This window comes from Podarcis gaigeae (genome assembly GCF_964106915.1).
Source record: "Podarcis gaigeae genome assembly, chromosome: 2".
In the NCBI taxonomy this organism is placed as follows: Eukaryota; Metazoa; Chordata; class Lepidosauria; order Squamata; family Lacertidae; genus Podarcis; species Podarcis gaigeae.
In genome coordinates, this window is record NC_139679.1 from 31,136,931 (window position 1) to 31,162,005 (window position 25,075).

At 41.3% G+C, this 25,075-nt stretch overlaps 1 protein-coding gene across 1 annotated transcript in view; it reads right to left on the reverse strand.

The window, feature by feature from the left end:
• Positions 1 to 25,075, reverse strand: part of LOC310839081 (E3 ubiquitin-protein ligase RNF213-like) — a 94,875-nt gene that overhangs the window by 69,236 nt on the left and 564 nt on the right. The window contains exons 2-14 of the mRNA XM_083727296.1: positions 22,962 to 23,146; positions 16,024 to 16,173; positions 13,764 to 13,915; positions 13,011 to 13,169; positions 10,160 to 10,356; positions 8,825 to 9,096; positions 7,122 to 7,393; positions 6,206 to 6,415; positions 5,356 to 5,551; positions 4,157 to 4,212; positions 3,436 to 3,589; positions 3,149 to 3,304; positions 274 to 372 (exon numbers count right to left, since the gene is read on the reverse strand). Of these exons, the coding sequence (XP_083583422.1) occupies positions 274 to 372; positions 3,149 to 3,304; positions 3,436 to 3,589; positions 4,157 to 4,212; positions 5,356 to 5,551; positions 6,206 to 6,415; positions 7,122 to 7,393; positions 8,825 to 9,096; positions 10,160 to 10,356; positions 13,011 to 13,169; positions 13,764 to 13,915; positions 16,024 to 16,173; positions 22,962 to 23,111 (2,223 nt within the window). The 5' untranslated portion in view covers positions 23,112 to 23,146. The remainder of the gene's footprint in view (positions 1 to 273; positions 373 to 3,148; positions 3,305 to 3,435; positions 3,590 to 4,156; positions 4,213 to 5,355; positions 5,552 to 6,205; positions 6,416 to 7,121; positions 7,394 to 8,824; positions 9,097 to 10,159; positions 10,357 to 13,010; positions 13,170 to 13,763; positions 13,916 to 16,023; positions 16,174 to 22,961; positions 23,147 to 25,075) is intronic.

Below are 25,075 nucleotides of genomic sequence, written 5' to 3' on the forward strand. Positions count from 1 at the left end.
AAAATGTATGCATATGACCTGCAGAGAGCTTTGAAGCTCTGACATGAATAAGCAATAAGCAATGAAAATTAGACCAAGTATTACTTTGATATAGTGGTGGCAAAATGGAAAAGGAAAAGTGTCACAAAAATGCTATATAAGAGAGTTTCCAAATATGATAATGGAAGGTAACAGGGGCAGCATAACAAATACATTAAAATTAAATGTTCAATTATAGTCAATAGTCTCACATGAAAAGCTGAGCCTAAATACTATCTTTGTGTATCTTGGTACCTGCTTGATTCTGCTTTGCATGTCTTTAATTAAAGTTCCCTTCCAGTCCTCTGTGAGGTTTGCATCACGAAAATTAATTTTCAAAAATCGATTCCATGCCTAAAAAAGAAAATGCAATTTAATATAAAAGCAAATCACTAAGGATACAAGAGGATTTGGAAAGTTTATTCAACTTATATGCCAAGAGTTTCCCGCCTTCAGCATCACAATCTACTAAGAGACAGGATATAGTCTAAAGCATAGGTGGCAAAACTTTTTTGACCCAAGGGCCACATTGCCTTGAGACAAACTACAGTGGTCCCTCTGGTTACGCACTTAATTCATTCTGGAGGTCCGTTCTTAACCTGAAACTGTTCTTAACCTGAAGCACCACTTTAGCTAATGGGGCCCCCTGCTGCCGTTGCGCCGCCGTCGTGCGATTTCTGTTCTCATCCTGAAGCAGAGTTCTTAACCCAAGGTACTATTTCTGGGTTAGCGGAGTCTGTAACCTGAAGCGTATGTAACCCGAGGTACCACCGTATAGGCTCTGTACAAAATGTAGATGGGACCAATAGCAAATACCGTAATGGGGGCAGCCATTCTCTCTCATACATACATACATACATACATACAACACACACACACACACACACACACACACACACACACACATATATAGACAGGCACACATTGTTCCCCACTCTTCAGTGAACACATACAGCCCAGAAAAGGAGAAGGATGGTGGCAGGATTTTCCTTTCCATCAGTGCTGGGAGAGGCAGAGAAGTTTAAATCTTTTTTAACAGAGGCCTAGTGCAGCTCCACAGGGCACAAAAGCAGTAACGGGACTAGAAGGAATAGGTTTTTTCCCTCTTCCTCCTGCCTAGAATTCTCCAGAAGTGCATGAGCAGGTTTTGGTCACTGTTGAAGATCCCAGAACAGCTTCATTATAGCTGTGCAAAGTGAAGACTGGAATGAACAGGAGCACTCCAGAAACCCAAGCAATACCGGAATGCTCTAGGGACAGTGGGCTTTGATGGTTGGGTTTCTTTTGTTTGGTTCTGCTGATATCACCATCATGGAACAGGAGATGTGGCTGTCAGTCCACTTTAAAAAGCTTTAGGGACCAGTTCCAGCCAATGGGGCAGAGTTTATCCTTTTCTCCCCTAAACATGCAGGTAACAGAGAAGCACAAGTTTCCAATTCTAGCCTTATGCAGGCTTATTCCCATTGCCTTCAACATCTGCAGGGCATTATGGAGGTCAACTTGTGAAGGGAAGAGCCTTCTGCACCCATGGAAATTCTCCATAAGTTGGGGTAGGCAAAATCATGTGGAATCCCCTTGGTATGGTCTACCACTGTAGCTTTCCCTCCCAAGGTCCCCTTATGATCATGTGGACATGAAAAGAATAAATCCCCTGTCTTTCCCCAGACTCTACAAATCTTTGACTGCAACATGTGATGGGTAATCTTCAACCCAAAAGGAATACATGCAAGCCATGAATATCGTGCCATTTCATATCCCCCAGCCAACTGGTAATGATGTTGAGTATCAGTACTCCAAAGACTAAAAATTCAAAACTGGCCATTCCAAATATGAAGTTCTCTTTGTGACATAAAAGCCAGCTAGAGGAAAGGAAACATTTGTTGTATTGCGTTATATTTTTTATATTCATTTTTTTAAGAACAGCTTTGGTGTATTATAAATAAAGAAGAACAAAGAGAATAGTAATGACAATAGTATGTAAAAACGTAATGTCACTTTAGCAACTCCAAAGGAGGGAGGGATTTCCAAAAAAAAAAGAAAGAAAGACAAGGTGCATCAAAGGAGAGGCAAGTAAGCCCTTACATCTTGCCTGAGGCATTTGCCACCAAAAGGTTAGTCAATAGGAGAGGAAGAAGAATTACATGCTCCAAGCTCTCTAAGTTTCCGTGGGCTGAATTGCAAAAACATAGATTCTCCTATGCAAGACTTCAGAGCCACCAAGGAGATGGAAGAGACCCAGAGAGAAACACTCCCTCAAGGGTAACACCCTGGAAAACAAACTGCTTTGCAGCAGTGGCCTGTTCCTTGCTATGTGCAGGTAAGGCACACCACCAGGGCAGACAAGAGTATTTGGGCAACCATGACTCTACAGCAGAACAGGCTTATAGCCTCCCCTCCAACAGCCTTCGTGTATCATTTATATGTGAAATCAGCCTTGTAATCACACCAATTGATGGCTACAGTCAAGCCTCATTGCAGTGCAGCCATTTTTTATGAAGGGGTGGAATACAGACCTGCCAAGACACAGACACCAAATATGCCTCCCATGCTGGACTTATGCTTGAAAATGGGACCTTTTTGAAGTCATGCATATCCTTGTTGACAACCCTCTGGGGCCAATGTCAGTGATGGGCTGAGCCAAGGTTGGCATGGGTAGGGTCTCTCTCTCTCTCTCTCTCTCTCTCTCTCTCTCTCTCACACACACACACACACACACACACACACACTCACACACTGGCATACACATGGAAACAGGCACCACACACATTCAGATTCTCTCCCCACCTCCCCTGTGATTAGGCTTGAAAAGGTATTTTAACTCCAGCTCCCCAGCTACAGTGTCCACAAAGATTGACCATCCCACACACAGCAATTATGCTGGAAAACAGCCTTCTAGCAACATGAATAGAAGGCTATTCCTCCTCTAGGGTGATAAGCTTTGGAGAGATTAGCCTTGCATCTTCTGCAAAGCTACCCCAAAATAAAGCACAATCTTAATCCAAACAATATTCTCTGTGAGGTTGGCTAACACATCAGAAGCAGCAACTGGTATCTCTCCACAAAGGCCAAAAAGACTACTGGGGGAGGGGAGCATCTACAAGAAAATAGTGTGGAGTTCCAGATTACAAACCTCAAGCTCCACTGAAAAAGTAAGCTCTACAATTAAATGTGAACCAGGTTTCAGCATATGTGCTGGTAGAACAACACGAAACCACTCCCTGGTAGTATTACAAAGTCCTTGGTATACTGTCTTTGGAGTATTCTGCATAGGCTTGTCTCTTGGAGCCTATTGTGAAGAAAATAAAGAATTACAAACTGTTGAACCAAAGAATAACTTTCTGCCAAGCTAGCCACGTGAAGAGAGGCAACACCCAACCACCACCTCAAATAACAAACAGCATACAGAGAGATGCTCACCTCCGAAGGTGCAAATTCAAAAATCCTTGAAAAAATGCAGACAGAAATAGCTGGTATCTTGTAATAGTGTAGCAGCAGGAATTTTCTGCACATTTTCTCATGAAGTCTTTGGCAGACAGTCACATATGAGTTCCAAGTGTCCTGCTGTAACATTCTAAATTGTGGGAAATGCTTGTTATTTTTGCTAGATGGGTTGGATTATATCTAAAAATATGAGCACAACAAACAAAACCTGACAATCACTGTAGTGTGTCTAATACAGCTTTCATTTGTGCAATCCTAGAGAGTGCAAGGCTTTCCTTTGCACCCTATTCAGCTCACTTTTGGTGAGAGATAGCCGCAGAATGCAGCCAATCGGCGTTCAGATCTTTTTCACCCCACCTTGGAATCTGTGCTGGGTCACTTTCTAATGGTTTTAGAAGGAAGAAAAATATCACTGGGTGTGTGCATACAATTTTGCTAAATATCTGCTTTTGGGTGGGTGGGAGTGAGTGAGTGAGTGAGTGAGTGAGTGAGTGAGACAGAGAGATCTTGCAAAATAGCTTCCTGTGTATGAGAAAAAAGATCTTGCATACATGGGCAGATATTTTGCGATATCCCTCTCCCACACACACATGGCAGATGTATTTTAAAACAGTCTGTTGTAAACAGAATAATGCATTTCAGTAGTTTCCTCTGGTTGCAACACTATAATGAAGGTATACACGTATCTTTTACTTACTCATTTTGTTTGTTATTGAGGGCATCCAACACCTTCATCAGGAGTTTTTCTACCTCCTAAGAAATAGTGGCAAAAATTAATGTCGGAGAACTAGAACACTGCATTATCATCTAGTCTAAAGGCCAAACTATACATTACATTACATCAGGGATCACCAACCTGTGTGTGTGTGTGAGAGTGTGTGTGTGTGTGTGTGTGTGTGTGTGTGTGTGTGTGAGAGAGAGAGAGAGAGCGGGGGGGATTATATGGGGGCTGGAAATACTGAGCTTTTCTGAATGTGTATGTAGGGGTGCTCTAGTATGTTCTGTGTGTGATCAAGAGCAATGCACTTGGGCAGAGAGAGAGATGCATGTGTGGCAGTGTGTATGTGAAGTGTATGGACTGAAATGCATGTGTGTGCATGTGCTGTGCATCTTGTACATAGCAGGAGGAAATTCCAAAGATTAGGTGCTTCCATGCTAAAGGTCTGATTCCTACATTCTACAGAATGGAGCTCATAATGAGATGGGATCTGCAGGAGGTCCTTTCCTGCAGAGAGTAATGATCAGATGGGCAAGACAATTGTTTAGGTTTCCTGGTTCCTACACAGGGCTTTGTTCACCACTTCCAAATAGCCTGGTGGCTATTTGGAAGCCCGTGCAATTCTTTCAGCAGTGGCTATATTCTGCACTAGCTATAGCTTCCAGGCTAATCACAGAAGCAACACAGAACGCAAAATGGTAGTTCCCTCTGGAAGTTACCAGTGCAAGAGCAACAGCAGTCAGGCTATTACATTTCAGAAATGGCAATAGCTGTATTATCAGCCAATGCTGAGGTCAGCTGGGTTTTTAATGACAGTGTCTAATACCAGAGAGAGCAGGGAGGGCTTTTTCAGGAGTCATATCACCACCTCCTTTTTCAAGATGTAATAATTGTATGACTTCAATAAGGACTACCAGGATTCTGTTGGGTAGAACTTTTTTATTTTAAATTGTCTCATTTACTGACTTAACAGGCATATCATAAGCTGTGTTACATTTTAGGTCAGGGATGGGGGACCTGTGGCTCTCCAGATGTTGCTAAACTACAGCTCCCATCATCCCTGTTCATGCTGGTAGGGGCTGATGGGAGTTGGAGTCCAACAGCATCTAGAGGTCCACAGACTTCCCACCCATTTTAGATGGATATTACTTTCTTTTAAAAAAAAAATCAAAGCATACCTCATAGGTATGATGAGTGGCTTGCAAATTCTCCAGTCTATGAAAAATTCCTAGAAGATAGTCCAATGGTTCAGCAGGAAAGTCAGAGATAAATTCAGCCAAGTCTCTTTGAGGAAGCAAGGAAAACCATGATCTGAACAGTGCTCTGTTTTCTTTCACTAAATATTTCTTTTCTTTCATTTGTGGTAGTAAGAATCTGCAAAACCAAATAATAATAACTTAAATATACATAATGTCTTCATATAATATACAAAAAAGAATGCCATGTTCTCAGGAAACTGAACATCAGGAACAGTGGAATAATATTTGTAAATGGAAAATTCAATCCTAAGTAGGGTTCAGGATGAGCAGATCAGCAAATTTACCACAACATCCCAAGCTTTGCTGGTTCGTACGGGCTAAGATGGAAAGGAGAAATGCAATGTGTTTCTAACTTCTGCATTATGCCTGTGTCATGTTGGTTCAGCTGAGTAGTTCAAGGATTGGGGCCTTCAGGTCATCTGTGGTGTTTTGAATCCAGTGAATCCAAAGTTACTGTTGCCCCTACCACATCTTCAGGGCTTTCTGCCAGCACAGCCTTCCAGCAGAGAGCTAACAGTGCACCATCTTAACCTCCTCCAGCAATAAACCTCAGGACTGCATTCAAAGGCTACAATCCTAATCAAGCTTTTCTACACAGTGGGATTGATTTCTGAGTTAACAAGCATAGTAATGCACTGTCAAATCTCTTCTAGTGTAGCATATTGATAATGTATGTATCTATTTATCAAACAGGAACTCTAGACAGCTTAATCCACAGATCATAATATTTTTAAGAGAAAGGCAATACGACTAACATATTCCAACTCACTTCTCAGAACCCTTTTTTTCTTCATCAATCCTATATTTAACAAAGGGAAGACCTTTCAACCTTGCCCATGCGTCTTCAGATTCAAGTTGAGCATTCTCTTGGACGTATTCAAAATCAGTAAAGAGATGAAGAACTGGGATTGTCCACAGCCACTGATGAACTTGCTGTACAATACAAGAATTGCAGAACGATATCAAATACAACCCCAACCTGAAAGAGAAAAAGAAAAGCCAATCAGATGGTTGAAGAGGAACATTGGGACCTTTCTCTGACAAAGTCTCACATGCAGAAATTCAGGAGGTGTACCTCTTATTAGGGAATTCAAGAGATGTAAATCTTATTGATGGGGCAGCTGTGGCCTTCCAGATGTTGGTGGACTGCCAGATCCCACCAGCCACGGCCAGCATGGCCACTGATTAGGCACTATGGGAGGTGAAGTCCAGCAACATCTGGAAGGTCACAGGTTCCCAATCCCTGCGTTATGTATGGGGATGGTTGAATCCATTTAATTTTTGTCCAACACACAGTTGCTAAAGTCACACCTCTGTTTGGACAAAGGTAGCAACGCAATCATAATGCAATACTTTTTATTCAATACCAATCCCTCTACTTTTGAGCCCCAAATTATTATTTTATTTACAAAATTATTCATATTCCAAGGCAATTCACAGTATCATAAAAACAATCTAAAAATAAGCAAAACAGCTGACAAACGTAGTAACAGTTATTGAAAAGGTCAATTACAACTGGTTAATAACTGATAATAGATATTTAATATGAAAACTAACAAAACTATATTCTGTAAGATGGCTCTCAAGCAAAAAAACAAAAAAGCAAACATGTAAGAAAAGATTGTTCAAAATAGGTGGGTTTTAAAAACTTGTTTAAAAATGTAGAGTGTGGAAGTCATGCACACCTTTCATGGGATGGTCTCTGAAAGCCTGGGGGACACCACGAAATCTTTGAAAACACTTCTTTGACTTTATTCATTGCCTTTGCTGGTGATTGCTCCTTCAGGCAAAGAAGGCTGCAAAATCTGACACACTCTTGTTTTGACTTTGGAATAACACAGAAATCTCCAGATAATAGAAAGATGGTCAATGTCAGGACTAGTTTATTATATTCTGATGTATTCCAAGCTGAACTCTTTCGGTAATTTTCCAAGTAATCTTCAATCACCTTTTGAAGCTAAATAAAAGAAAATAATAAATTCAGCTCCAAAAATAACCTATTTTTCTCTAGAAGCCATTGTGTTTTGTGTCACATTTGGAACCAGTGGTAATGGCTGAGTCTCTCCACCTTCTCCCTTCCTAGAGCAAGTCAGGATGGGGAAAATACCTTGGCCAGCACTGCCAGTGCTAAAGCAACCAAAAATGAAAAATGTAAGCAGTGTGTTTTGTTTCGTTTTAATCATTTTTATTAGTTTTTTTTAAAAAAAAACCACCAATCATTACATTACATTCAAATTTCAATTTCCCCTTTCCCTGCTGACTTTCCTCAACTTCCATCCCTGGTTTATTACATCTCATATTACATTCTGCTGTTTATATAGACTTCTATATTGTCATACTATTAGGTTTCCTATTTTTTATAAATAAAATTGCAAATGTTTACTTAAATCCTGCCAATGACTCTATTTTTTGTTGTTGCTTCTGCAAATATAATGTAATGCAGTGTGTTTATATAAAGAGCGTGAATAGAGTGTGTACAGAGAGTAGCTGCTGCCACTGTAGTAGCAGCAAAAACCTGAACAATAACAAGAAGTAATGGGGGTGGGGAGGTATTGCCATCATCACCATGTAGAGGAGGAGAGGAACTTAAAGTGCATTACAGTTTTTTGGCAAGTGTGGCTCACTGATTGGTGCTGATAGCAAGCCCCTTTGGTGTTGATTGTTCGTAGGCAAAAATACATTTTCCCTCTGCGGACTGATTTTGCAGATCACTTTGCTGGTCCAGAGAGAAAGAAAATCTGTTTGCAAGTCAAGTGTGAATCCAACCTGTGCCTGCAAACAGAAAAGGCAGGTCTCACTGCCAATGCCAGTCAGCTGTCAGCTGAAGATGTGATTGAGAAAATCTATCTGTCAAAAAAACCCATGAGGAATGGGGGAGGTCAGGATCCAACCCATCAGCCAGTTAGTTAAGAGATGGAGCTTTTTCAGGAGCAGCACCCACCAGATTATGGGATGCCTTGCTTCATGAGGTTTGCTTGGCCCACTTGCTTGTTGCGTTTTGCTAGCAGGTGAAATAGTTTTAATAATTCAGTGAGCATTTGCTTTGTTGAGTAGAAGTTTTTATGTTGCTATTATGTTTGGTTTTGTATTGTTGCTTTTATTATGGATTATTTGTAGTGACTGTAAGCCAATCGAGTAATGCAAAAGCATGAGAATATGCATTTACACAGCCCCAGAATATCTATTTTATCCCATGTCAGTTGGTAGGAAAAGCAGTTATAGCTGAAAATCTCAATCAATCACAACTGACCTAGTTTAGACCTTTTCATTCAATAAAATTAGCAAGCAACTTAACACAGTCACAGAGGACATCAAAAGATGCTGGTGATATAGTAATATGAACACTGACTCCTCAAGACAAGTTCCTGATAACCTGCTTTTACAATACCTGCTTTTCATCAAACTGTAAATCTGTCCATTCCTTTGGCTCTCCCTCGTGTACCATTAGCTTCTTATTCACCAAGTAAAACTGATTAAATTGCTGGAAGAAGTTCTCGATACTGCAAGAAGTCAAGGTATTCAATATAGAGAACAGACTATCCAGCATTATTTGTAAAGCCTTTTTCTTCCTTTCCACAATATTGGCATTTTTATTGCTTAAAATATTCCAGATGCTTGAAGAGGATTCTTTACATATTATATCATCAAACTGATGCCACTCTGTTAATAAAACAAAAACAAAAAAGTTTCTCCCCATTTTTTGAACAACAACAAGGAATTTTCATGATACAAGATAATCCTGCCATCCTCCTATCTATATGGGTAATATACCAGTAATTTCATTATTCAATATTCTACAAGCCATTATCCCCACCCCTCAAAAAAAGATATTGATGACCTCAATTTTAGAAACTTGGTTGCTTAATATAATATACTTTCAGGTCTCAAAGATATAAGCATACATTCACGTGAACAAAAAATTATTTCCCCTGTAGGTTTTTCTGTTGTCCACCCTTCCCATGTATATAGATTGTGCTTTTAGAAAATGGGAATTCCTGATTTCCATCATGGCAGCAAGCCCATATACACAGAAACATGATGCAGGGATCAGGTACGCTGCTAAATCAGAATGCTAGTCAGTGCTATGGTGGGAGTCAATGTGGCATAGTGATTAGAGGTGCTAAGGAAATGCCTAGTTCTTTAAATGAATTCAAATCTCTAGGGTCTGATGCACCTAGCATTGCTTTCCTTTTGGGTGAAGACAGAAGCAAAGCAGGGGGCAGACACCATGTGCTCGCCCATTTCTGAACAAAGATGATTAAGGGCCTGGAAACCAAATCTTATTACGAACAGTTGAGCAAGCTTGTTTTCTCCTGCTCTGGAGAGTAGGACTCAAACCAACGGCTTCAAGTTACAAGAACGGAGGTTCCGACTAAACATCAGGAGGAATTCTCTGACAGCAGGAGCTGTTTGACAGTGGAACAGACTCCCACAGGAGGTGATGGTCTCTCCTTCATTGCAAGATTTAAAGGAGAGGTTGGATGGCCATCTGTCATGGATGTTTTAGTTGAGATTCCTCCATGAAGTTTGGACCAGTCATCTTGGGCCAGTCACAGCCTCTTGCCCTAACCTTCCTCACAGGGTTGTTGTGAAGATAAAATATAGAAGGGAGAACCATCTCTGCCACCTTGAGCTCCTTGAAGGAAATATGGGTTATAAACCTAGTAAATGCATGCATGCATGCAAGCACGCACACACCCACACCCTGGAAACAGTTCCTTACCTGTACCACTTAAATACTTTAACCGTATAAACAAACAGCGATTCACACAGAATCCCTCTGGAGGCTCTTTGGGAATAACTTCATACTCTCCTTCATCACCACATACCACATAATATTTATAGGGAATTTGTTTATACATGTTGTCCTTTGAAATGGTGACACAACCTTTGAATAGGTGTCCATGTTTATCAATGTCCCTGTTTTTAAAACAATCCATGTTTGTGATTATATTAAAAGCAAAGTATATGAATGGTTGAGGAATAAAACTTAAGCTAAAAAAAAGCTCTCTCAACAAAAGCAAACAGAAAAGTAATGGTCTAAATGTAAATAATCAGTTGCTGCATCAAAGCATAATCTCCTGGAGTAAATAGTGCTTCCAGATCACATGTTTACCACCTTTAGGAATTGAAAGGAAAACACACACAATTCATTGGTTTGTCATAGTTTTAACACTAGGTGGGTAGAGGGAGGGCAGAAAGAAGGTAGCGTCTATTCTTGGGATCTGCGAAAAATGGAATGCATCCTAGGTATAAAGGAAGTATATTAGGGCCCCCCAGAAGGCACAAAATTCTGACACATGCCTAGCTAAACCATTGGCTACTAGAGACACGACTTTCTGAAAGAGTAGTCTAAGAGAGATGGATCTGATGGTTGAGCTGACAGCAGCCATAAGCCCTTGAGTAATGTGTGGAACATCTATGTATATTGTCAAATAGCTCATGGGAAATGCTTGTATCAGGAACCTTTTTATCATCCAGAATAATTTCCATGTTTTGCCTCCTCCTCATTCACTCCTCTCTTCTGTTCATTTATGAACAAGTTAGAAGTAAAATACAACTACTTAAGGGACCCCCTTATCATTGTGAGAGCTGTCCATTTAGTCCTACTTTCTCCTCCTCTTCTTTTACCAGTTACCAATCCATAAGAGGACCTTTCCACTTATTCCATGACTGCTAAGTTTGTTTGGAAACTTTTGGTGAGGAACTTGGTAATTTGATATGTAATAATGTTTGCCACCATTTTACCCAGAACAGAAGTTAAACTAACTGGCATATAATTTCCTGGATCCATTTTTTTAAATTGCTGTTACCTTGGCTATCCTTAGGTATGGATGTCAATCTTAGGGCCAAGTAATATATTTTTGCTAGAAAGTCAGTTATTAATGTTTGAATTCTTTAAGAACTGTCAAGTAAATATAATCCAGACCTGATGATCTGTTAATTTTTGATCAGCACTCTCATTTATTCAAACTCCCTTGCTAAAAAAGTAAATTCAGGCGTAGATTTCTGCCCTACATCTTAGGCAGTGAAGACAAGACAGCTGATTGCTAAAATAACGTGCATCTATATGTCAGTTACATAAAAGAAATTATTCAAAACATTCACTCTAAGACAGGGGTCAGCAACCTTTTTCAGCTGTGAGCCAGTCCACCATCCCTCAGACCATGTCGTGGGCTGGACTATATTTTGGAGGGGGAAAATGAACGAATTCCTATGCCCCACAAATAACCCAGAGATGCATTTTAAATAAAAGGACACATTTTACTCATGTAAAGACACACTGGTTCCTGGACCGTCCACAAGCTGGATTGAGAAGGTGATTGGGCCACATCTGGCCCACGGGCCTTAGGTTGCCTACCCCTGCTCTAAGATTACACCCAACTGTTCTACTGTTAAACAATATTTTCCCAATCTTCAGACCCAAATATTTCAAATTCATTCATTTTCCTTTTCAAATTTCCATTTTCAAAATTCCAAAAGGGGTTCTCGAATTATTGTTATTAATAAATGTCAGCAATGGTTTCTCTCAAATCAAACATATCAACTTGTCTCCAATATCTTCAACAACCATTTCTCCATATTAAACCAGAATAAATCTTTCTGTCTTTGTCCATGTAAGAGTCTCTCCTGTGACACAGCTAGCGCTATCGTCTAAACCACTGAGCCTCTTGGGCTTGCCGTTGGCAGTTCAAATCCGCGCAACGGGGTGAGTTCCCACTGCTCTGTCCTAGCTTCTGCCAACCTAGCAGTTTGAAAGCCTACCAGTGTAAGTAGATAAATAGGTACCACTGCAGCAGGAAGGTAAACTGTGTTTCCGTGTGCTCTGGCTTCCATTGCACCAGAAGCGATCTAGTCTTGCTGGCCACATGATTCGGAAAGCTGTCTGTGGACAAATGCCAGCTCCCTCGGCCTGAAAAGCGAGATGAGCGTTGCACCACATAGTCACCTTTGAATGGACTTAACCGTCTGGGAGTCCTTTGCATTTTACCCTTTTTACCTCCTCTGTGATCATATACAGTCATACCTCGGGTTGATGTAGCTTCGGGATAAATATTTTTGGGTTCCGCGCTACGGAACTCTGAGTGAGAGGCAGGGATGGGAAGACTTCTCAGGGTGAAAGATTGGGAGAAGAAAGAAAAGCTCCCATGTGAGAGCTGGGAGAGTGCTCCACTTTCTGGGTGAGACAAGGTACCTTTGAGAGAGAACTCTGTCTTTTCTATTCTCTTTCTTTTGCTGTTTTTGAATTTATTTAGATTAGTTTCTTTTATCTTATCACATTATGAAAAAAGCTTTAATACAACCTTATTTTTTAAGGAAATAAATATACCTCACCTTCCAAAAAATTATAAAAAGCAAGTATTAATACATAATAAATATTATATATATCTGCATGCGCTCTTAGTAACCTTAATTTTGAGAATGTAGACAGGAAGTTAAAATGCTAATCTACAGAGGCACAGAATAAAAATATTGAGAGTTTCAGTAGAAACAAACAAACAAAAAAATCCCCAATTTTTAAAAACATGGTATGTGGATGCTGTCTTTTCTGGCCACTACAGAACTGTACTTACTTTGTGCAAGCCAGCTCACAGATACTGTCTTCCCAATCATTATATCCAGAAATGCCTTCTGCCCTAATGAAGACTCTAGGCTCCTCGGACTCTCCTTTGAAGTCCTTGGACAGTATGGCATGGAAAAATACTGTAACACCATCTTCATAACTGACTTGGCTGCAACAGTAAGAAAAATGTCAGAATAGCTTGTTTTGACAGATGCAAATACATTCTGATACTTAGGGATAGAATTCAGGCTGTTGCCCCATCAGCATAAACATTTCTGCTTGCCTAATGAAAATTTTTCCCCTCTTCTCCCCCATGCTCTTTTCTAGATTTTCAGGGCGTGTGAGGGGGCGCATGGAAAGAAGCTCTGTTGCACTAGCGGGATTTGTTGCACAGGCTTCTGCTAGGGAAACTGGATAGTTGAATCCAGTCCTTAAACTGTAATCCTATGTTCACTCACTTAAAAGCAAACCTCACTGAACTCAGTAGGACTAAGTTCTGAACCGGACATGTACAGGATTGCACTGCTAACCACTGCAAAATTTGGAAGGAAATGTTAGGGTTTGTGGTTTTTTTATATATTGGTGGCATTTGAATGCTTTAAGAACACCACAAAATCACACATTTTACATGACCATTCTCGATAGTTTTACATTTGGTCAAATGTGGATTCCCTTCCCTTTCAGACCAGAATGAAAATGAAATCACTACGCATCAGTTCTTATTACACTTAATACCACTTCAATATATTTACATGAGTAATACCTTTGCTTAACATCCCAGTTTCTCTGTTTCTTTGTTTGCTTATGCTTTCTTTTTTCCACATTCTGATTTGCAGGCAGCTTTCCCTTCTCAGGTCCTTCTAAAGGAGTTTCTGTTTTTTCTTCCTTTTTAAAGATTTGGGCCACTTTTGCTTTCTGTAACACAGCAATGCATCCTCCTATGAACCAATGTTTAAGAAGTTTCCCTGCCCAGCTGATGTGAGGAAATTCTTGCTTGCTACAGGAAAAGGCTGGAATAAGATACCACATGATCCCAGAACACACTGCTTTCATACAAATAAATTTCCTCTTCTACTATATCATGCACAGTACACTGTACATAAATTATTAATTTAGGCACCCTTGTAGTTTGTCACTTGTCTGTGTAGAAACTGATTGCAGTCAAGAAGTTGTTGTCCTTTGTGGAATCCTACCTTACACTGCTTCCCCTGATCTCTGCTGTCACCTCTCCTTACGTATTTCTCAGCAGTTATCTGGTCTATGGCACACTTTTCCTGCATTTGAGTAATGTGTGTGTGTGTGTTTCAACATTGTTCTGTTAATATGTTCTTCCAAGACCACCTCTGTGCACCTTTTCCCTAAGGGAAGTAGTCTGTAGTGCCTTCCTTCCACTGGAATGCCTTTCCTGTGTGCATTTTTTCTTATTTGTATATTATTTGCCTTTCTTTGGTCTCATCATGTAATGGACTGGGGTTGAGGAGGACTAGGCCACTTCTACTTCCTGCAACTTTGTGTGTATTCCCTGCCTTCAGACAACAGGTAGTGCCATAAACCATGTGATGGACCTTCATCCCAGATATATGACCTTCAGCTAAGGATGTTTCTATCCCATTGGGTGATGGAATGAAACTGGAAATTATTTACAGAAATAATATGCCTTTAAACTTTACTAAGGTGGAATCTACACACCTTAACCACTGTGGAAATGCTTTTTTTAAAAAAAGAAGAAGAAGTTTTGAAAAATATATATTGAATTTGCCATAGCTCACCATCTCCACCTAGTGTCACATTTGTATCTTGCACTTTACAACACAGTTAAAACATTTTATTTTTATTTATACACAAAAGTGTGATTGCTGCAGGCTCATCCCTTTGTTTCTTACTCTTCAGATATAAACCTTTTCCAGAAATCTTGTTCAGCATTAATCATCACATGTGATAAGAATTCATACTTTTAGGTAGTGTGGCCCACAGATCAACAGCCTATATCAGTCTTTCCCTTCAGGCTTGCCTGTAATTAGTAACAACTTGTTTATAACAAACAAACAAACATTCACCATTAAATATTGTAAAACAGCATAGCACTGTACAACAGCAAACAATAAAACTACAGCAAGTAAGGTGGGGGGGGGGGAGATGAAGAATTATAGAACAAAAGAAAAAGAAATCAGGTACTGGTTTATACTGTACAGCTTGGATCCAGATGTCCAGTCAGTGGAACTAATTAATTGGATGCTCCTACTGAAGGAAGTGATGGAGGTGTTGTTTTTGTCATGATGGAGTGATGGAGTGATGGAGGTGTTGTTTTTGCCCCTGCAAGCCCCTGTGTCACTTGCACCAGGAGAGCCTCTGGAAGAACATGGGATGTGCCATGCGATGTGCAAGGGGAAAGGAAGAAGTGGCAAAGGTCACCACCCCCACTTCTTCCAGCAAGAACCTCTCATAGATTGCAGACCATTTCACAAACAGGAAAAGTCCTTCTGTTCACGGAAGGGCAACTCCAAATTCAATCTACGGTAATCACTCCTGTGGTCCACTGAAAACAGGTTTTGCAACAGAGGCCTCAGTGTGCCTCATACTGGGAACAGCTGCACTGCTGACCTGTTCTGAAAAAGCAGATGACTCCAATCTGATCATACAATCAAGCCAAGTTACAAATGGCAGAGGAGGCCAACAGGAAAAAGGAAAAGTGATTTGTAAAACTCATTCACTGGATAACCCATTCTATATTTTATCAAATCCTAATTTAATTGTCTATACTGAGAATTCAACCCACCCATATTTTTAAAACTGGTAAAATATGCTCCCTCCACAGCAACTTGTCAGAGAAGAAAAACCAGTATATCCCATCACTCAGAAGCAGAGATTCCACAGAAAGGGTTCCATAGCACTATCACATTTAGTTCAATGGGGCCTACTCCCAAGTAAGTGTACAAAGGACTGAAACAATAGTCATGTTAATACACAATATTCTGGAAGGAAAAACTTAGCATAGGAAGGCACACAGAGGACCTAATACTCACCACTTTGTCAGTCAAACTTTGATCCTTTCCTGGGCTCTTCGTTGGCACATTTCTTTCAGCTGCAGAATCAAAGGCAGCAGGGTTTCCTTCTGAGCTTTCTCCAGCATTACTACCCTCTTCATAGTTTATTCCAGAGGTAGCACTTTGGTCCTAGAAATTAAATACAAGATTTTTACACAAATATTTGTATTTTGGCAATTTGTTTCATCATGCATTGAGGGGAGAAATTCAAATTTATCATGACAAAAAACAGGGAACTGGGTAACTATGGTTTGAAAGCAATCCCTTTAAACCAAGATTGCAAACCACAGTTTGATCCTGCTTGACAATTGCATCTAGGATGGATTGCTTGAACCAGCATGCTGGTTCTGATCAAATATAACAATGAAATGTGGCTTCTGCAATTCTGAAAGCAGGGCTGGCCTGCCCATTACCCTCACAGAAGCCTCAGGCAACAGACTGGGGAAAGCTGGAAAGGGCAGCAGATCCAGGCCCCAAGGATAGTGCAGCTTGCCACCTCCTCCACTCTCTCATTATGGAAGGAAAGCCAAATATCACAAAACTTTCATTCTCATTGTCTCTCTAAGGAAATGAGGAAGATTGGGATAAAAATCAAAGCATAGTACCACAGTGGAGGTGGAGCTACTGTTCAATAGCCATTGTACAGCTGAACTGTAGCTGCTGTTCAACAGTTTGAATCCATAATTCGTTTATTTGTTTATGTATGTACATTTCTGAGCACTTTTCAAAGTGTTGGTGCTGACCTGTAAAGCCCTAAAGGCCTCAGCCATGTATACTTGAAGGAATGTCTCCACCCCCATTTTTCAGCTCGGACAGTGAAATCCATAGTGATATCCATACATAGTTGTAATTCACATTACAAAAAGTAATGTGTACCCAAGCTGTGTCCCATTATTAATTAATTAATCAATCAATCAATCAATCAATCAATTAATTAATTCCCTGCCCATCTGACTGTGTTGCCCTAGCCACACTGGATGGCTCCCAACACATACAGTATAAAAACATAATAAAACATCAAACATTAAAAACTTCCTGATACAGTGCTGCCTTCAGATGTATTCTAAAAGTTGTGTAGTTCTTTATCTCCTTGACATCTGATGGGAGGGCATTTCACAGTGAGGGTGCCACTACCAGGAAGAAGAAGAAGAAGAGTTTGGATTTGATATCCCGCCTTTCACTCCCTTTAAGGAGTCTCAAAGCAGCTAACAATCTCCTTTCCCTTCCTCCCCCACAACAAACACTCTGTGAGGTGAGTGGGGCTGAGAGACTTCAAAGAAGTGTGACTGGTCCAAGGTCACCCAGCAGCTGCATGTGGAGGAGCGGAGACGTGAACCCAGTTCCCCAGATTAAGAGACTACCGCTCTTAACCACTACACCACACTGGCCCTATGCCTGGTTCCTTGTCTTCTCACAGTGATGGAACCTCTAGAAATCCCTTGGAGGTGTATTTCAGTGACCAGGCTGGATGATGTGAGTAGAGACGCTCCTTCAGGGATACTGAGCCGAGGCTATTTTAGGGCTTTAAAGGTCAGCACCTTTGAATTGTGCTCGGAAATGTACTGGGAAGCAGTGTAGATCCTTTAGGCCAGTGTTTCCCAACCTTGTGCCTCCAGATGTTTTTGGCCTACAACTCCCATCATCCCTGACCACTGGTCTTGCTAGCTAGGGATGATGGGAGTTGTAGGCCAAAAACATCTGGAGGCACAAGGTTGGGAAACACTGCTTTAGGCCTCCTTGAGGAATACTCACCCATCAGATGTCAAGGAGATAAAGAACTACACAACTTTTAAAAGATATCTAATTCTGAAGGGAAGTATTGGAAAGTTTTTAATGTTTGACATTTTATTGTATTCTTATACTGTATATGTTGGGTGTCACCCAGATGGGTGGGGTATAAATAATAAAATGATGATGATGATGATACACACCATTTCCCTATATTGTTCACACAGCACATTTATTATTGTGGCTGATACTTCTTGCACTCGATTATATCTAACACTCAGGCCCAGATAAGACAGTAATTATTATTTAATGTTTGATGTTTTATCTCTTTTTATTATTATTAATATTCTGTTGGGAGTCGCCCAGAGTGGCTGGGGAAACCTAGCCAGATGGACAGGGTATAAATAATAAATTATTATTAAATTATTATTTTTTATGGGTTGTTTTTTTAGTGACAGTGTGAATCATGAGAGCTATATACAGTGGGAGGGGTGTTTTTCTCTCTGAAACATGGAGTACCCTCTGAGCATTTTCTTTTTGTTCATGTTTGGTGCTGTTAAATCGAATAAGGGGGGATGAAGGTTTTATGATCGTATTTGCAGGGGGTTGGACTAGGTTACTGTTATGTAGTGAAGTTTCACCCTGGGCCAGCAGGGGGATACTGTATATAGTTTTCACTCAGGTCTGTAGATAGTTTTCACTCAGGTCCACGTCAGTTATTTTAGGCGGGAACTCTGGGCTGTTGTTGCTACAATGTTGACAGCCGGCTGCCTATAAAAGCAGGCCGGCTGTGCTGTTTGCAGTTAGTTCTATTCCAGCTTACGAAATAAAGAGCTACTTGGAGAAATCGCTGTGTCGTCGGCTATGTCAACCCACAACTTAACAGTTACCTTTGTTGATACCTTCCAACCTTACAATTCTATAGTTCTGTGATTTGGTGGGGGTTTAATCCTGGTGTTTATTTTGCTCTAGGAGGCTTCGTTTGGTAAGAATGCAAGAGTTAATGCAAAATACATGACTTTTTGTTAAATGAGCCACCATAGCTGCTAGAGGGCCATGAAAATTTCTGTCCCAGGCTTTTTAGACTCATCTACCTATGTACTATCTGGAACCAAATTGGCGCATTGGTTGCCAGATGTGAAATATTTTGGCATTATTTTCAGCTCTCCCACCCCACTACCAGCTCCAAGGTTCCCTCACTCTCAGAAGTGAAAGTTCAGCGAGCCAGGCACCTTCTTGGTATTGACACCCACCCTGTGGAATGCCCTCCCATCAGATAGCAAGGAAATAAACAACTTTTTGACTTTCAGCAGACATCTGAAAGCAGCCCTGTATAAGGAAAGTTGGGGTTTTTTTTAATGATTTATGCTTTATTGTGTTTTTTTATATTTTGTTGGGAGCTGCCCAGAATGGCTGGGGCAACCCAGTCAGATGGGAGGCATATAAATAATATGATTATGATTAATTATTATTATTATTATTATTATTATTATTATTATTATTATCATTTACAGTGTTTGTACCCAGCTCTTTAAAAAGGATCCCAGAGTGGCTTACATAAAATCAAAACAAGACACTTCCTACCCACAGGCTTACATTCTAATAAACAAACAAACAAAAATACAACACACAAGGGGGAAAGGAAAATAAAACTGAAAAACTCAGGCCCTAATGTCTAGACAGCTGTTCCTATTATTGATCACAACCGAACACTGACTTAAGCTGCAATCCTATAGCCACTCACCTAGGAGCAAGCAAGCCTCACTGAACTCAGTTGGACTTGTTTCTGAATAGACCTGCATAGGATTGCACTGTTACTGCAGGAATTGGAAGGCGATGTCAGAGTTTACATGGTTTATATTTCAGTGGCACCTGAAAGCCTTCCAAACCCCACACAGCCAGTCAAATTAATATGACTTTTCTAGACAGTATTACATTCAGTCGAATTTGGCTTGCCTTCCGCTTCAGAACTGCCTCACACCTTAAGACATGGATTGGATGTTTAATTAATTAATTAATTAATTAATTAATTAATGGGACTTCTGTGATGGCGCAACAGCACTTTCCCCCCTGGCGCCGTTTGGCCTGCCCTCACTTAAATGTAGTGCACCCACCTCACAGAACACCACTTCCTCAAATTCCCACAAACTACCTCAGATTATCTTGTGGGGGGCATGTGTGAGGGAAAACTTAATACTTTGGAGTCTCAGGCAGGATTAGATTAAACAAACAATAAAGATTTTATTTAACAAAGGAAGTTTATGACACGAGTGGGCAAAACATAGGATACTTCAGATTATAATGTTATTTCACTTCACTGCTTTCTCAGCTGTTGCACAGCTGTTGCCGCTTAATACTTTGATTCTTAAACAAGGTGGTACTTCCTGTCAGTTACACACCCCTTAGACAACTCTACTCCTGAGGTACTCCAAGTAACAGACCCAAGGGATCACTGGTCTGGGAGTCTTCTCTTTCTAGAAGAATCTCTCCCCTCCTGACTGGAATGAGACCTAAGTAGACATTCTCTTTACAACTTCTACTTCTCCTGGCTCAGCCTCAGCCTCCCAGTTATTAACTGGCCTAATTACTCTTACAGGACACCAAACACTGCGCTTCACACTAAACTCAGAGACTCCTTTCTCTAGCTTGTGATATATTCCTCAGAGTGGATGTTTCTACCCAGAACCAACTCTCTCTCCCAACCACAGTCCTAACCTACTCAAACTGTCTCTTCAAATCCTTTCCTTTTCAACTCACCCTCCTGGAACCCCAGCCAATCATAGGCTGCCGTTTGTTAACCATTTGCTGGCAGGGAAAAAGAAAAAGAAAGCACTTGGTGAACCAACCTGCCCAGCAAAAGCAAATTTTTCTGTCACAACTCCCAGCACCCCAAAATCCAACAACATTTGGAGGACCACAGGTTCTCCACTCCTGATTACTTTGGATTAATTTGGTTCACTAAGACAATAACCAAAGGAAGGTTAGAAGGCAAAATAATGAATACAGTCATACCTCATGTTACGTTTGCTTCAGGTTGTGCGTTTTCAGGTTGCGTCCCGCGGCGACCCGGAAGTAATGGAACGGGTTACTTCTGGGTTTTGCCGCTTGCACATGCGCAGATCCAGATCCACAAAATGACACCACGCGCATGCACAGAAGTGGTGAATCGCGACCCACGCACGTGCAGACGCGGATTGCATTCTTTACAGTTGTGAACGGGCCTCCGGAACGGATCCCATTCGCAACCAGAGGTACCACTGTATAATCAAACGTAGGCTACAGTCCATTTTAGGACCAACTCTGTAGCAATGGTGCCACTATTGCATCTCTTCAATGCTGTCTAGAGGAGTTTTTTCAGAGTGGTGAAGGTCTGTCCTATGACTTTGGGTGGGTTATATATGGATGCAAGGGTGTGATTGCACTAATTTACCTGAAGCTCTCTCACAGTGTGTTCAAAAACAGTTACCAGGATATCAGTTGGAACTGCTTTGCAGGGGTGAAGCAAGTGGGCATAAGTTTTATATGGACCTAGTTGTTCCTCAAAAGCAGGGCACAAAAGTGATGTTCAAAGACTCTTGCTGCACCCCATAGTCACTAGCCTATGACAGTGGTTTTCAACCAGTGTGCTGCGGCACCCTGGGGTGCCTTGAATGATATTTGACATGCCACGGGAAACACTAGCCTCTGTTCATCTTTCCTTTCTTCCCTCCCTGACGCCCTCATGTCTCTGCTTCCCAAAGGCTTGCACAGCTGCTTGTTGCAGCAGCCCTGGCTACAAGCTTCCCAGACTTGTGCCTCTGGAGCTGGCCAGGGGGTGCTGGTTGCCAGGAACTCAGAGACCAGGGGTGGCTGCAGCGGCTGCCTGGAGGACTCCCAAGGGGAAGGGAGAGGAGAGGAGGCTTAGGGAACACTCCACAAAGGTGCTTGAAAAAGGGCAAGAGTCTGCCAGCCTGGCAGGCAAGGGGTGACATAACTGGGCTCCTGAGCCCTACAGGGGTGCCGCAGAAAGAATGTAGTTGATCAACGGAGCAATGGACTCAAAAAGATTGAAAACCTCTGGCCTATGAGGTGCCATCTTGTCCCTCATGATTTTTAACTTCTACATGAAACTACAGCATAAGATTATCCAGAGTTTCAGCTGAAATATCAGCACAATGCTCATATGCTAATTTTCATCAGATTGTAAGGAGGAAGTGAAAACCCTGAATCGAGGTCTGGGAGATGAGAAAACAAGGAAAATAATCAAGTAGAATCAGCATCACTGAATTCAATGGAGCTTACTCACAGGTAAACTATGCATGAGATTGCTGTTATGCCAATTAACTGATCAGGGATATGAACCCAGGCCTCCCTGGTCAAATTCCAACATGCTGACTACTAAACCACCCTTTAACAGCTCAGTAATCTGTGACTGTCCACCATTCCAGTATGTGTAGGATCAACACATGTGTCTGCATTTGAGACTTGGCTTGAGGAATAGTTACGGTATGTGAGCTGCCATGGTGAGCTCTCCCTCTTCAAAGTGTACCACGACAGCACTGGTTTCTCCTGTCTCTCCTTTCTGGAAGGAAGGTTATTGCCCTCACTCAACTCATTCCAGTCAACATTGTTCACAGCTTCTACTGTTGAAAAATAAGCCTGCTTTCAGAGAATTTGGCATCCTGAAGCAAAAGGTAATTGCTTGCTTACTAAGGCAGAAGCTATAAACCAGTCCATTATTGCATCCACTGTGTATGTTAACAGTGTTACAACCCAGCAAAATATGTTTAACAGCCCCAAGATATCAGTCATCAGTAAGTCTATCATTGTCAATTTTTAGAGATAGAAGCAGTGCTTTTTTCTTTTAAAAATGTTTAGGAGTACTCTCAAGAAAATCATCATTTTATAGTTCAAATTGGGAAAAGTAAATACAGTATGTGGACGAAAGTACAAAGATTCACAAAATGTTTAGGGGTATGCATACCCCTGCTTCCCCCGTGAAAAAAACACTGGATAGAAGGGACCTTAGAAGTCATTCAGTCCAACCACTTGTTCTTTACAGGACTCTCAACTACAGCATCTCTGGCAACGCAACCTCTGTTTACTTCAGCAAAAAGGAGCGATTCTCTTGCATCAGGGAATAAGAAACATTGCAAAAAAACCCCAAAACCCCTCTACACAGTATACAACCTGTATTGAAATATACTCACTTTCTCCTTGAGGTGTAAGACCTCAGTCTTAAGGTGATCTACCAGAGGGGCTTCTAGCTTCCCCTGTTCTTCCTCAGTTGGTGGCTGCTCATCAATAGAGGATTCCATGGGAGTGGGGCTTTCTACCCTTTGCTCAACCCCAAGGTCCATCTACAGCACGGAAGTCAATTTTGCATCTCAATTTTCTGCAAATAAAACAAGCATTCCCTGTAATATTATCTAATGGAAATCCATAGTTGATTCAGAGGAAGAATTATGGTGGGTAATGATGAGCAAAAGCTCCCAGTTAATGGAGGAATCCTTTGGAGGTCAATCAGCCAAAGGCCAGTTGAAAAAGAACGTTTTCACCTGGCGCCTAAATATGTATAATGAAGGCATTAGCCAAACCTCCCTGGGAAGAGAGTTCCACAAACAAGGAGCCACTGATGAAAAGGCCCGTTCTCATGTTGCCACCCTCTGGACCTCACCTCTGTGGAGGAAGCACACAAATAAGGACCTCAGATGATGATCACAGGGTCCGGGTAGGTTCATAAGGAGAGGGGTGGTCCTTGAGGCATTGCAGTCCTGAGCTGTTTAAGGCTTTATAGGTCAAACCCAGCAGTTTGGGTTTTTTTTGGTTTTTTAAATAATTTTTATTGAATGATTTTATGTTTCAAAAAACAATACAGCCATACTACCACTAAATATAATTAGTAATAAAAATTACATACATCACTATTTAGTTTGTTATTGGTTATTTACCATCTTATTTCCTCCCAGACACTCCCGCCCTTGGTGCGCTACCCACCTCTGGAAAAAGTGGGTCCCCTTCACAGCTCGGCAGGACGACCTCTTCCCCCAAGCCTGCTCTGCTTCAACTGAAACGCCTCAGGCAGAAACAGAATATAAGGCGTGCCATGCTCGTGTGCAGGACTCGGTTTCGCTTTCGTTGCCTCAAGGCACCTGCTTTTTCCTGTCAGGCCATCAAGATATAGCCTGTGGGAATAAACTCGAATTTCCCTGTCCTTTGACGAACTTTCTCTTTCCATCACTTCCTTTGCAAAGCGTTTGCGAAAGACCATTTAAAACTAAAGGTCATGGGGAGCAGCTGCTCACTCAGTGGTCTTTACAGGAACCAAATGACCAAACGTAAATAAATGCTTAGCTTTCATATGGCGGTCTTCCTAAGGTGTTCACATTTCTGTGGCATTTGTGACCTTGCATGGTAGGCCATTTCTGTTTCCCCAGTGGAGGAAGGCAGGCCTGTGTGAGAGAGACATAGAGTGAGAAACCCCTGCAGTCAAACTCCACTGTGTCCTCACCACTCTCACATTTCCAGCTGCTCCACTACAGTATCTGGATAGAGAATGTGTTTGTTTAAATTATCTTGGGAACTGCCAATGCTGAAATAAATGCAGAAATATTTGAACTCAGAAGAAACATCAGTAGCTGACAAGAGCGTGCAGGAGAAATTCTAAATTAGGGGATGAAACCTCAGAATGAAAAGGTGTGCAAGGACACAAAGTTTATGTAAAGGCTTAATCCTGTTAATCTGTATAGGGAAGACTAGAGAAGAATGCCTCATGTATCAAAATAGGCACAGGTGGTAATTCTGACAACTATCACAGGCAGGTTAATAGATAAAAAATTATTAAGAAGGCAACCAAGTACAGGCTGTACCCAAACAGTAGTGTATTATTACAGGCCACCCCAATCCCTGCTGAGCTGTGCACAGGATTCCAGAGGTCATGGCCCTCAACCAGGATCTGTGCTCCTTTGGAGAATTGAAGATGTGGTGGAGACTGTCGTGCTTTTAGAAATATGGTTTCATTACACGTATTTACACTGTTAGTCAACATAGAGCAGGCATGGCCAAACTTGGCCCTCCAACTGTTTTTGGGACTACAATTCCCATCATCCCTGACCACTGGTCCTGTTAGCTAGGGATGATGGGAGTTGTAGTCCCAAAACATCTGGAGGGCCTAGGTTGGGGGTGCCTGAATTAGGATAATTTCTAACAAACCTACTTAAGTTTAGAGTGAAACTAGGCTTTATTTCACCTGGGTCAAAAACCCACGCCCGCATGCACATTTGTGTACACACACACAGAGGCTGGCAACCTCAACGGTGCCCCT